Below are 14,635 nucleotides of genomic sequence, written 5' to 3'. Positions count from 1 at the left end.
TAAGGCTACACTTCCACCTTCTGGTTATTCTATATGCCGGTAGCTCATTGGTTCTCATTTTTGTCCTTAAACAAAAGGCATTAATCTTCTCATTTTTTAAGTTACACACACTACTTTTTTTTTTTTTTTAAAGACAATTAAATGGGTTTTTTCTTTTGTTGGTAATGTTTTTTTATATTTATATTTTTTATTAATAATTATTTGTATTAACACAATTATTTAACTAATTATATAAAACAATATTGTCAATGCCCTACAAATAAACTGGTTTTATACATTCATTTTTTTATTCAAACCCAGAATATATTTTTTTATCCTTGAATGCAGGCCAAAGCACAGCATTGAGAGGTAATCTTTTTAGACAGAAGAGTGGCTCACACACACACACACACACACACACACACACACACACACACACACACACACACACACACACACACACACACTGTAGAAATCAGTGACACGTGTCCCCATGAGTCTGTGTGCATTCAGGTTGAAGTCCCCACCAGGCTAGAAAAAAGAAAACGCACGCACACACACACACACACAGTAGTAATGCTGAAGTATGCTGCAGGCAGTTAAGTCCATCCACCATCCCCCATCCACAACACACACACACACACCCACAAACACACACACATACACACACACTCATGTCTGGTTCACTATCTTTCTGGGGACTCATAGATGTAATGGTTTTTATGCTGTACAAACCATATATTCTGTCATCCTACACTGCTCCTGCCCCTAAACCTACCCATCACACAAAACTTTCTTCAAAAGAACTCATTCTGTCTGATTTATAAGCTTTTGTACCCATTGGGAAGTCCCAATGAGTCTGTGTGCATTCAGGTTTAAGTCCCCAACAGGTTAGAAAACCATTCACACACACACACAGAGGCAAGGTTTTTTGCTTGAAAACTTATACAATATTGCCCTCTACTGGTCATTTAAGTGAGAGCATAAGTGTTGAAAAAAAAAAAAAAAAAAAAAACAGTGTGATATATAGAATAACCAGCAGGTGGGAGTATAGCCTTATTTATGAACCAGGCACGTGTGTCCCTATTTTGTGTTTTTTAGGCTTTTGCTACGGGAACACCGTTTGAGATAACCAATAACCGTTCGCATTTTAGCATCTTCTGTATATTTACTTCATGTTGTCCGAGTTTGGAGGAGATTGAATGAATCGCTTTTGAGGAGAAGGTAAAAACTCAGAGCTCGCTTTCCACTTTGTGTTATCTTCCAACCAAATTATCTGACTTCCTGTTGGTCAGAGCTAATGACAGTAAATTAGAAAGTTGTCCGGCTCGAAAAGTACAATATATATACCGAGTTTGGTGAATGTAGATAAAACTAACCCCCCACTTTGGACAAAAGTGACACTTCCTGCTGCCAGTTGGTGGCGCTATAACTTTGACTCACAAAAGTCATATCCATGTGATCGGCCTCTTACAACGAACACACAGCTGAAGTTTCATCAAAATGAATTAATGTATGCAGAAGTTATTACACACTTCCTGTTTCCCTTTTCTCGCCATAAATTCGTCTCTTCGCCACGGCCAAACCGTTTGAGATATCAAAAAGTTGCTCGCAATTTAGCATCCTCAGTGTCTTGACTTCATGCTGACTGAGTTTGGTGCTGATCGGGTGAATCGTCTAGGAGGAGTATCGCAAATTCCACAGCATGCGTTTTCCGAACAACCCATAATAGCTCACTTCCTGTTGTGCTGACGCATGACTTAGAGCACGAAAGTTGTTCGGCCCGATGAGCTCTATATGTGTACCGAGTTTCATATGTGTACGTGCAAGTGTGTTTGATTTATAGACCCCGTTTTCAGACCCCACTTTAGGGGGCGCTGTCGAGCCCCCCTGCCACGCCCGGGTCCCAGCCTCAGCCCGGCCCTGATGGCCGCGCATTCTGATGCGTGTGCAAAGTTTCAAGAGTTTTCGAGCATGGGAAGGGCCCCAAAAATGCCCAAATAGTCGCGTAAAAAAATAATAAATAATAATAATAACAAAAAATAATCCTTAGAAGAACAATAGGGCTCTGCGCCCTTTCAGGGCTTGGGCCCTAATAATAATCCTTAGAAGAACAATAGGGCTCTGCGCCCTTTCAGGGCTTGGGCCCTAATAATTAAAGCTGCGAGCAGCGATGACGGGCCCAAGCCGGTGGCACCGCCACCCCGGTGGCATCAGCTTAACTGTGCACAGCAGGCAATAGGCATTTAATATGGGAAAAAATAAATAAAGAGACTTTGTCAAAGTCATTTGAATTCACCTCATTAACTGCAGCAACTGGTGCTGCTATGACCAGGAACCATAAGTCACATCTATGAGATCAATTACATATTATTCATTAATTTTATGTCAGATGATGTCAAATGTCAATTTCAAAATGAGTGCAGAATACTGTCCAAATGCTGATGTTGTATTATCCTTACACTTCTCTTTATGTGTTTTGACCTACCGTAGCTTGTGATTGCTCACCAATTTTATGCAGCAAAAAGCATGCTTGTTTTTATTTCAATATGTGTGGAATTCAATATTTTTTTAAATACAAATAAATAAATAAATCTAAATCACAGAGACCACAACAATGATTTTAATATCAGTGTCAGGTAAGAGTAATATACATGCACAATTTTGTAAGTCCAGAAGGCCTGTATATTTTTTAATGATATGTTATATTTTGTGTTGTTTTTTTAAACTTATTTTTCACACTAAAGTGATAGCTATTTAGTATTTGTGATAGCCTATGATATAAAAGCGTTAAATTATGACAATCAAGAGACAAGGTGACACACACACACACACACACAGAGTGAGACCCCCCCCACCACCACCACCACCACACACGCGCACACACACACACACACACACACACACACACACACACACACACACACACACACACACAGAGTGAGCCTGAGAGAGTGAGGGGGGAGGGTAAGGACAGACAGAAAGAGAGAGGCATAGTCTGATTCCGCTTGAACAAGATTTAAAACAAAAAAATTAAATGTAAATTCTCAAAAGAACTCATTCTCTATGATTTATAAGCTTTTGTACCCATTGGGTCCTCAATTTAGGTCCCTACAGTGACACGAGTCCCCATGAGTCTGTGTGCATTCAGGTTGAAGTCCCCACCAGGCTAGAAAAACATGAACATTGAACAAGATTTTAAACAAAAAATAATAATAAAATCTAAATGGTCGGAGAAAATTATTTGAAAAAGAAACTCAAATGTGTTTTTTTATGTTAGTATTTTAGTTTTAAGAATTAATCTTCAAATACAAAATGTTAAAGAAAACCAATATATTGATACATTTTTTTTTTTAACAAAAAGTACATTCATTTTAAATTTTTATTCATTCTGAGTTTGGTGACTATAGATAAAACTAGCCAAGTGTTTTATTTTTATATATATTTCTCAAAGACTTATCCAGCCGTGTTCATAAATAAGGCTATACTCCCACCTTCTTTGTATTTTCACAATTATGAAACTAATTATATAAAACTATATTGTCAACGCTCTACAAATTAACTGGTTCCATACTTTTTCCATTTTTTTATTCAAACCCAAAAATATATATATTTTTTATCCTTTAATGCTGGCCAAAGCACACAGCAATAAAAGAGCTAATCTTTTCACCATCAAAATGCAACTGGCACCCATCCCCCATCAGACTCAGACACACACACACACACACACACACACACACACACACACACACACACACACACACACACACACACACACACACACACACACACACACACACACACACACACTCACACACACACACACACTCACATGTCTGGTGTGCTATCTTTCTGGGGACTCACCATAGACGTAATGGTTTTTATGCTGTACAAACCATATATGCTGTCCTCCTACACTGCCCCTACCTACCCCTAAACCAACCCATCACACAAAACTTTCTGCATTTTTACATTTTCAAAAGAGCTCATTCTGTCTGATTTATAAGCTTTTGTACCCATTGGGAAGTCCCCATGAGTCTGTGTGCATTCAGGTTTAAGTCCCCAGCAGGCTAGAAAACCATTCACACACACACACAGAGGCAAGGTTTTTTGCTTGAAAACTTATACAATATTGCCCTCTACTGGTCATTTAAGTGAGAGCATAAGTGTTGAAAAAAAAAAAAAATGACAGTGTGCTATATAGAATAACCAGCAGGTGGGAGTATAGCCTTATTTATGAACCAGGCACTTGTGTGCTTTTTTTGTCTTTTTTAGTCTTCTGCTAAGGGAACACCGTTTGAGATATCCAATAACTGTTCGCATTTTAGCATCTTCTGTATATTTACTTCATGTTGTCCGAGTTTGGAGGAGATTGAATGAATCGCTTTTGAGGAGAAGGTAAAAACTCTGAGCTCGCTTTCAACTTTTTGTTATCTTCCAAGCAAATTATCTGACTTCCTGTTGGTCAGAGCTAATGACTGTAAATTAGAAAGTTGTCCGGCTCGAAAAGTACAATATATATACCGAGTTTGGTGACTGCAGATAAAACTAACCCCCCACTTTGGACAAAAGTGACACTTCCTGCTGCCAGTTGGTGGCGCTATAACTTTGACTCACAAAAGTCATATCCATGTGATCGTCCTCTTACAACGAACAAACAGCTGAAGTTTCATCAAAATCTATTAATGTACGCAAAAGTTATAACACACTTCCTGTTTCCCTTTTCTCGCCATAAATTCATCGCCTCGCCATGGCCAAACCGTTTGAGATATCAAAAGGTTGCTCGCAATTTAGCATCCTCAGTGTCTTGACTTCATGCTGACCGAGTTTGGTGCTGATCGGGTGAATCGTCTAGGAGGAGTATCGCAAATTCCACAGCGTGCGTTTTCCGAACAACCCATAATAGCTCACTTCCTGTTGGGCTGACACATAACTTAGAGCACGAAAGTTGTTCGGCCCGATGAACTCTATATGTGTACCGAGTTTCATATGTGTACGTGAAAGTGTGTTTGATTTATAGACCACGTTTTCAGACCCCACTTTAGGGGGCGCTGTCAAGCCCCCCTGCCACGCCCGGGTACCAGCCTCAGCCCGGCCCTGATGGCCGCGCATTCTGATGCGTGTGCAAAGATTCAAGAGTTTTCGAGCATGGGAAGGTTCCCCAAAATGCCCAAATAGTCGGGTTAAAATAATAATAATAATAATAATAATAATTAAAGCTGCGAGCAGCGATGACGGGCCCAAGCCGGGGGCACCGCCACCCCGGTGGCATCAGCTTAACTGTGCACTGCAGGCCAATAGGCATTTAATATGGGAAAAAATAAATAAAGGGACTATGTCAAAGTCATTTGAATTCACCTCATTAACTGCAGCAACTGGTGCTGCTATGACCAGGAACCACAGCAGTCACATCTATGAGATCAATTACATTTTATTCTTTAATTTTATGTCAGGTGATGTCAAATGTCAATTTCAAAATGAGTGCAGAATACTGTCCAAATGCTGAAGTTGTATTATCCTTACACTTCTCTTAAAAATAAATTAAGCCAAATCACAGAGATCGCAACAATGATTTTAATATCAGTGTCAGGTAAGAGTAATATGCGTGCATATAATTTATGGAAGTTTATTATAAACAGCCACTTTTATAAGATCATGTGATTTTTTTTTTTTTATCCATTTGAATTCTATCAATAAATAATTAGTTTAAAGAGGTGTCATACGTGATCTTTGTAAACACAGCACATGACCTTCTTTAAAGCCCATGTTACAGAAAAAAATTAAAAAGTATTGGGACATCACTTTCAATTATGTGCAAATGTATTTTTTTGCAGCTCAAAATTTTGTAAGTTCAGAAGACCAGTATTTAATTAAAGATATAATATATGTTTTTGTTTTACTTATTTTTCACAATAAAGTGATAGATATTTGTGATAGCCTATGAAATGAAAGGGTTAAATTATGAAAAAACAAGAGACAAGGCGACACACACACAGAGTGAGAGAGACCCCCTACACACACACACACACACACACACACGCACGCACACACACAGAGTGATCCTGAGAGAGGGAGAGGGGGGGTAATTTTTTTTATATTTATATTTTTTTAATTATAATTATTTGTATGACCACAATTATTTAACTAATTATATAAAACAATATTGTCAATGCCCTACAAATAAACTTGTTTTATACATTTATTTTTGTTATTCAAACCCAGAATAATATGTTTAATCCTTTAATGCAGGCCAAAGCATTGAGAGGTAATCTTTTTAGACAGAAAAGTGTCTCTCTCTCTCTCTCTCTCTCTCTCTCTCTCTCTCTCTCTCTCTCTCACACACACACACACACACACACACACACACACACACACACACACACACACACACACACACACACACATGTCTGGTTCACTATCTTTTTGGGCACTCACCATAGACGTAATGGTTTTTATGCTGTACACTCCATATATTCTGTCCTCCTACACTGCTCCTACCCTAAACCTACCCATCACACAACTTTCTGCATTATCACCTTTTCAAAAGAACTCATTCTGTCTGATTTATAAGCTTCTGTACCCATTGGGACCTCAGTTTAGGTCCCTACAGTGACACGAGTCCTCATGAGTCTGTGTGCATTCAGGTTTAAGTCCCCAACAGGCTAGAAACACACACACACACACACACACACACACACACACACACACACACACACACACACACACACACACACACACACACAGACACAGACACACTGTAGTAAGCTGCAGGTAGAAATCAGCCCCCCTCCCTCTCTCTCCACACACACACACACACACACACACACACACACACACACACACACACACACACACACACACACACTGTAGTAAGCTGAAGGTAGAAATCAGCCCCCCTCCCTCTCTCTCCACACACACACACACACACACACACACGTCTGGTTCACTATCTTTTTGGGGACTCAGCATAGACGTAATGGTTTTTATGCTGTACAAACCATATATTCTGTCCTCCTACACTGCTCCTACCCCTAAACCTACCCATCACACAACTTTCTGCATTTTCACCTTTTCAAAAGAACTCATTCTGTCTGATTTATAAGCTTTTGTACCCATTGGGAAGTCCCCATGAGTCTGTGTGCATTCAGGTTTAAGTCCCCACCAGGCTAGAAAACCATTCACACACACACACACAGAGGCAAGTTTTTTTGCTTGAAAACTTATACAATATTGCCCTCTACTGGTCATTTAAGGGAGAGCATAAGTGCTGAAAAAACAGGAAAAAAAAAAACAGAAAAAAAAAGTGTGATTATATAGAATAACCAGCAGGTGGGAGTATAGCCTTATTTATGAACCAGGCACTTGTGTGCTTATTTTGTCTTTTTTAGGCTTTTGCTACGGGAAGACCGTTTGAGATATCCAATAACCGTTCGCATTTTAGCATCTTCCGTATATTTACTTCATGTTGTCCGAGTTTGGAGGAGATTGAATGAATCGCTTTTGAGGAGAGGGTAAAAACTCAGAGCTCGCTTTCGACTTCTTGTTATCTTCCAACCAAATTATCTGACTTCCTGTTGGTCAGAGCTAATGACTGTAAATTAGAAAGTTGTCCGGCTCGAAAAGTACAATATATATACCGAGTTTGGTGAATGCAGATAAAACTAACCCCCCACTTTGGACAAAAGTGACACTTCCTGCTGCCAGTTGGTGGCGCTATAAATTTGACTCACAAAAGTCATATCCATGTGATCAGCCTCTTACAACGAACACACAGCTGAAGTTTCATCAAAATGAATTAATGTATGCAAAAGTTATAACACACTTCCTGTTTCCCTTTTCTCGCCATAAATTCATCTCTTCGCTACGGCCTAACCGTTTGAGGTTTCAAAAAGTTGCTCGCAATTTAGCATCCTCAGTGTCTTGACTTCATGCTGACCGAGTTTGGTGCTGATCGGATCAATCGTCTAGGAGGAGTATCGCAAATTCCACAGCATGCGTTTTCCGAACAACCCATAATAGCTCACTTCCTGTTAGGCTGACACATAACTTAGAGCACGAAAGTTGTTCGGCCCGATGAGCTCTATATGTGTACCGAGTTTCATATATGTATGTTCAAACGTTTTTGATTTATGGACCAAGTCAAATATCGCATTCAAGGGGGCGCTGTCGAGCTCCCCTGCCACGCCCGGGTACCATCTATAGCCCGGCCCTGATGGCCGCGCATTCTGATGCGTGTGCAAAGTTTCAAGAGTTTTCGAGCATGGGAAGGGGCCCAAAAATGCCTGTATAGTCGTAAAAAAAAGAAAAAGAAAAAAAAAAAGAACCCTAAAGAAAACAATAGGGCTCTGCGCCCTTTCAGGGCTTGGGCCCTAATAATAATAATAATAATAATAATAATAATCCTTAGAAGAACAATAGGGCTCTGCGCCCTTTCAGGGCTTGGGCCCTAATAATCCTTAGAAGAACAATAGGGCTCTGCGCCCTTTCAGGGCTTGGGCCCTAATAATAATCCTTAGAAGAACAATAGGGCTCTTCGCCCTTTCAGGGCTTGGGCCCTAAAAAGAAAGAATATCAATCCTGAATATAATGTTTTGGCTTGTAAACCTCTTTTAAACTCTTTGTAGCTTGTAAAAGCGCTTTGATCTGTTTGGATTGACTTGTATTTGTTTTGTCTGCTTTATACAGTGTTCCTCCCATGCTGACTCCAGTGTCAGGATCTTCATCTTCCTCCTCTTCTGATAAATATGCAGTGTTCAAACAGCTGTCAGTGGAGCAGCAGCCTGCAGAACCCACAGCTCCTGTCTCAGGTAAAACACTACACACACACACACACACACACACACACACACACACACACACACACACACACACACACACACACACACACACACACACACACACACACAGCGCTATAAACTTCATTAGCCCTTTGGGGAAGGCAGATCTCTCAGAAGACTGCTGCCATATCGGTTTAACTTTAAAGACAGATTCTTTTGTCTAAATGCATTTGAGAGAAGACTTTGAATTACTGTGTGGCTCACAGATATATTTTGCATAAATTTCTCCTCCTATTTATCACCTTCTTCCAGCTCCTGCTATCATTATTATGGTCTTGTTCCAAAGCACATTTCACTGGCATTGTTTACTGTGTTTCTCTTTTGTTCCAGATTCAGGGGACAAATACAGCGTTTTCAGAGAGCTTGAGCAGCCTTCAGACAGAAAACCAGTTGGTAAGCAGATGCATGTTCGACACAGCATTGTATACAACCTAGATCTGCATTCACAAGATTATTTTTAATACAATTTCACCAGCCTACAGTGTTTAGTTTCATGAAGGGCTTCAAACACTGATGTAGGCATGTGTGCGTGTCCCTGTCTCACTAGAGCAGAATCCAGTGGGGACAGCTCTGAGAGAGCCAGTAAGTCAATGGTTGCAGTGATCTCTTCTCCAAATTGTCCATTCTGTTCTGAACTCTCTCTGCCTTTGATTTATTCTGTAAACTGCAGTTGAAATTGAAAAGTGTGTCATCTGTGTGTCATTCATTTCTAGTGGTTGATCAAAATGTTTTTCACTGGTCCATATTGAGAGGGCATGGTGGCTAATGACTGATTGATTCAGACTGTTGACTGCAAATACTGATGCCAGAATTTATGATAAAATTCAATATAGATAATGCAAAATTAAATGTACATAAAATTACATTGTTTAAAATGTATGTCTTCACAGACAGGGCTTAGATTAAGCCAGGATTAGGCCTTATTTCAATTAGGACATTTAAGTCGCTTTTATAAATGTACCTTAGTCACAATCTTGAGAAGAAAAAAAAACATTTTAAGCTACATCAGTGCAAGTTGCTTTCAGTTAAAACAGCTACAATAAAAAAGCCTACAATTTTAGTCTGTGAAACCAAAGGATAATATAAAAAAATAACAAATGTACAATATTCATTGACAAGTCTGTCATAGAGTTGGGCGATATGACAAAAAAAAAACCTAACAAATAATAAACGTCTTATGTGACCACTTGCTTAGATGAAAATTTTGACCATAATTTTGTGTATTTTACTTTTCAAGCGCAAAAAAGCTGTGAAAGAGAATTTAATTCATAAACGCAAGCTGTTGTGCAAGTATCACATGACTTCTTTTCCATGCCTTATTGCGCTTGGGCTTGGCACCTGAGTGAGTTTGTTTGTATGGTGGTGTTAATATGCTGAGACTGAAATATGCTGGTGTGTCTGATATATTTCTGTCTCCACAGTAAAAGTCTTGAGTTTCATTGCCACCTATTTATTTGAATTCAGCACCCCTGAAGGGAACAGCCAAAAGAAAAAGTCAAACACATCTTGTGTTAAGCATTGCTAATCCGTTTTTCTCCTTTTAAGGCCTGTGAAATGAGGCTTTGGGCAATGTGACTTGTAGGCAAACTCTGTTTTGTGCCATGCTAGCTCTCTGTCTTTTGTTGTTTCGGTGTGAAATGCAGTTGGCCATGCTCTTTAATTGTTTTCTTTTTGTTTTTCCACAGGGGAGGGATTTGCTGATTTCAAGTCTGTCAGTGCCGACGATGGCTTTACAGACTTTAAAACAGCAGACGCCGTCTCTCCACTAGACCCACCAGACCAGGCCAAGTTCCAGCCAACCTTTCCTCCTCCTTTCCCTTCTTCTCAGTCTCTGTCTCATTCGCAGCCATCCTCTCTTGCTCAACCTAGAAATCCTCTCAATATGGCAGACCTGGACCTCTTCACAACAATGGCTCCTCCCGCTCCCGCTCCCACTTCGACTCCCGACTCTAAACTCAATCTGTTCCCTTCAGTGCCTCCATCCCTAGTATTGGCCTCAACAGTTGCAAAACCTTCCAGCGTAATGGGTGATGACTTTGGCGATTTTGCCCTTTTTGGCTCCTCATCATCATCCTCTGAAGTAGCTCCTGCCACCGCTGTAGCAGGAAGAGGAGCCGTGGTTCAGGATGACTTTGCAGACTTCATGGCATTCGGTAGCTCAAGAGATCAGAGAAGTGAGAACGACTCTGGAGACGGTGGTGGTGAGAGCCAGACAGAGACATCCCAGCAGCGGCAACAAATTGGCGGCGACAAGTATGACGTCTTCAAGCAGCTTTCACTTGAAGGTGGCCTGGCATATGACGATAACAAAGAAAGTGGTGGGGGCTCCTTCTCATCGCTCAAGAGTGACAATGACGACTTTGCCGATTTTCAGTCCTCCAAATTCTGTACGGCACTAGGCGCGTCCGACAAGAGCCTGGTGGACAAAGTGGCCGCCTTCAAGCAGGCCAAAGAGGACTCTGCCTCTGTGAAGTCCCTTGACCTCCCGTCCATCGGGGGCAGCAGCGTGGGGAAGGAAGACTCTGAGGATGCACTCTCAGTACAGCTAGACATGAAGTTATCAGACATGGGCGGAGACCTGAAGCATGTGATGTCTGATAGCTCCCTAGATCTCCCTGGTTTGTCATCACATCAACCCCCAGCTGCAGGTGAGGAATTAGTACGCTTGCTCTGGTGAAGTCTGGCCCACTCTTTCGCCAATTTCTCTCTTTCATACATGCTCAGGCCTCTCAAAGGCTGAACAACCGCCCTATCAGATGGCCAGTTGGAACACCGTATGTGTTCAGTGTGGCTGAGTTATAGTTACATATCAAAAACTTGCTACACATCATAACATGCCGTCATTCCCATTCAAGTTATATACATTTCCAGTTTAATCATGCACAATTGTAAACCTACAGTATTTATTGTTGTTTATATTTATGTATGTATTTATTGATTTATTTAATTTAGCTTATGTATTATTAATTTTGACCAGTCAAAACGTATGAATTTGAATCTCATAAGATTAGTATTATCGCTAACAGCACAATAACTGGTATTATCAACTCCAAGTGTTATCAGGTGATCAGGCAGTAATGAAAGCACATTTATATACAGTATTTAATTTCCAATAGCTCGTGACTTAGTTTTCTCTCCTGTCGTCTGTCTGTTCATGTTGTCATTGCCACCGTCTCTCATTAGTTACCCTGTGACCCTTGCTTTGATTGTCATTGCATCCAAATCACAACCCAAAACAATCATGAAGAATGCACAAAAGCAGTTCAAAATCTTGCATTTTAACACTGATTACCCACTTATTTTGCAGATCCATTTGCTCAGTTGCCATAGTAATATTTACATCAGTTGCTGTAGTAGTACTGTAACTCAGCACAATGCCAAGAGAATGAGAAAAGTTGGACTAGTAATGTGGAAAGAAAAGAAATGTGGAATTTTGCTTTATTGCTACATCTGAACATTTTGAACTTGGTGAGATGCAACACAGGCAATATGATAACGTCTAAAACCTGAATTTGAAGGCATTAGTGTAGTTTATACATCCATGCGTACATTATGCTGTCTGAAATCATACGGTGTGTTTACTATATAGCGAATGCCACATAATGTAGTTTGCTATGTGGGGAAATAAATTAGTGATTTAGTGATAAGTGATTTGACAAAATTGCTCATTGTGTTTAACACTATGTAGTTTTCCCAAATTCCTAAAAAGAAAAACTGTTAATTTCCAAACATTGTTGATTTTAATCAGATTTATATCATGTAATTTGGATTAGATTTGTAAATATCTGATTTCATGCTTTTCAGACAACAATCAAACTGATTGGAGTCAGATATAACACACACAAAAAAAGCCAAACTTTATAATGTTCACATTTGACTTTGTAATGTTCACATTCAAGTATTTGATTAGACGATTACGAGAAGGACGCACGATTATTGCACAAGATGGCAATATTCATTTATATTCTGCAAACACGAGACGTCTGGTTTTACATTCGTTCAGATTTTTGACTCCGAGCCATTTTGTGCTCATCAGAATTTCAAATGGAATATATAAACAGCCAGATTAATATGCTAATGATGCTGAAGAGATGCTGAAGCCGTTTATTTCATGGCAGGCAACTAGGTCTTAGCGTGATAAATGAGCTTGACATTTCTCCCCTTAATCTGATCCACAATTCCACCTTCCTATCAAACCGTATCAGAGCCTCTCTTTCTATAAAGAACAGGTGTTTATAGTTAAGATCATTCTAGACGCACTAGTTTTGCATGTAACTGTTCATCTGTTCATGTGATGGTTTTCTGTGTTTGCATGTGCATGGAGAAACCTCGATGCCGTGCCTCAGTGCATACATGAGCAAAAAATACAAAGCGCTCCCTTATTTAACCAGAGTCATATCACACAAGCATGAACTGGCTGCCCTGTACTTGAGCTGCATACTACAGGCATCCGATACTAGTCCGTGCTGAGAAATCGGAGAGCACATCGAGGAGCCAAGTTAGTGAGATTTTCCCTTAGTGGCCTCAGTAGCTGGCAGGAGCTCTTGATAGTCCTTTTGGTAATCAGCTGTCTTTTCCTAATGTCAGTCAGCATTTATTTACATACATTCTCTGCTTCTCATGTTGTCTGGTCTGCATGAAAAGCATCCTGCGAGTATGTGCGCTTGTGTTCACTTGATCATTCATCTTCATCATGTATCAGGGTGAGAACACAGTCACAGTATTTCATTCGGTCAGCCGTCATATCAGCCCTCGAGTGCACAGACTGGTTGGAGTTGAGGAAGCACAGTAGGAAGAGTTCCCATACACTTGTGTGGTCTCACCAGAGCCAACAGCCAGACCTGAAAAAAATATATGCCACGACTGACATCTTGTCAGAATTTCTATAATTACAAGTTTCTGAACTATGATATTTTGACGCGTAAAAACCATTTACATTTATGTCAAAGTTGAAAATCTGATGAAAGCTCTGACTTCTGACTCTTTTACCTTCAGATGAAAGCAACTGAAATGACAGCAGATTCAATAGTTGAAGTTGGTCATGTTTTCATCTCATAATTCCAACATGACATGAATGCAGCAATGGAATAGTGATGCCAGAGTAGATTTATTTAGTTTGACTTGATCAAAACATGGCCGTGAGGGATGGAAGTAGTTTGTTTAATATGTTGTATTTTCTAATGATCTTAGTTCATGTTTATTTTTAGGGATTCCATATCTATTTTTGGGGCCAATAGCTGATATAGTACGGATATTACATTTACCCATTACGTTTTTCAATTGATCTGTTTCAGTCAACATTGGATGTTTAATTCTTGTTTTCCTATTTTGCATGTAGATCACTTTGCCATCATGTAATAGCTTAAGTAAAACGAAGATTATTATAGAATATTTTAAATGGAAACACTAATTCAGTCTTCAAATTTCACCAATTTCTTTGATTTGTAAAATTTACTAGAAATTTCTGAATTGTTTCTACAATTTTTTTAGTGCACTTCAAGGTAAAGTTTAAAAACACAAATTTATAAAAAAATAAAACACAAATTTATTCATTTTGATTGATTTATTTAAAACTTTTCAGTTGGCCAAATTGAATATCTGTGAATTTTACTGCATCAATTCACAGAAATTCAATTTGACCAACTGAAAAATTTAGATCAATAGATTTGTTCAATTTGAAACATGAATATTTTTTTTACAGTTTAATAAATAGCCATTTTTTCTCCCTCCATACCGTTTAATTTAGTGATGCATAAAGTTTCTTTTAGTATTTTAAACATTTGATTTGTAGTGTTTTATTTACACTTTTTTAGGCAGAA

The 14,635-nt window shown here is 39.4% G+C and overlaps 1 protein-coding gene across 4 annotated transcripts in view; it reads left to right on the top strand.

Annotated features, from left to right (window-relative positions):
• Positions 1-14,635, top strand: part of synrg (synergin, gamma) — an 87,853-nt gene that overhangs the window by 42,215 nt on the left and 31,003 nt on the right. For all 4 annotated transcript variants that reach the window (XM_067451081.1, XM_067451080.1, XM_067451079.1 and 1 more), the window contains 3 exons: positions 8,665-8,786; positions 9,147-9,209; positions 10,502-11,464. In XM_067451081.1, coding sequence (XP_067307182.1) covers positions 8,665-8,786; positions 9,147-9,209; positions 10,502-11,464 — 1,148 coding nt within the window. The remainder of the gene's footprint in view (positions 1-8,664; positions 8,787-9,146; positions 9,210-10,501; positions 11,465-14,635) is intronic.

The sequence above is a fragment of the Pseudorasbora parva genome, chromosome 8 (assembly GCF_024679245.1).
Source record: "Pseudorasbora parva isolate DD20220531a chromosome 8, ASM2467924v1, whole genome shotgun sequence".
Taxonomy (NCBI): Eukaryota; Metazoa; Chordata; class Actinopteri; order Cypriniformes; family Gobionidae; genus Pseudorasbora; species Pseudorasbora parva.
This window is presented reverse-complemented; position numbering and strand designations above follow the sequence as displayed.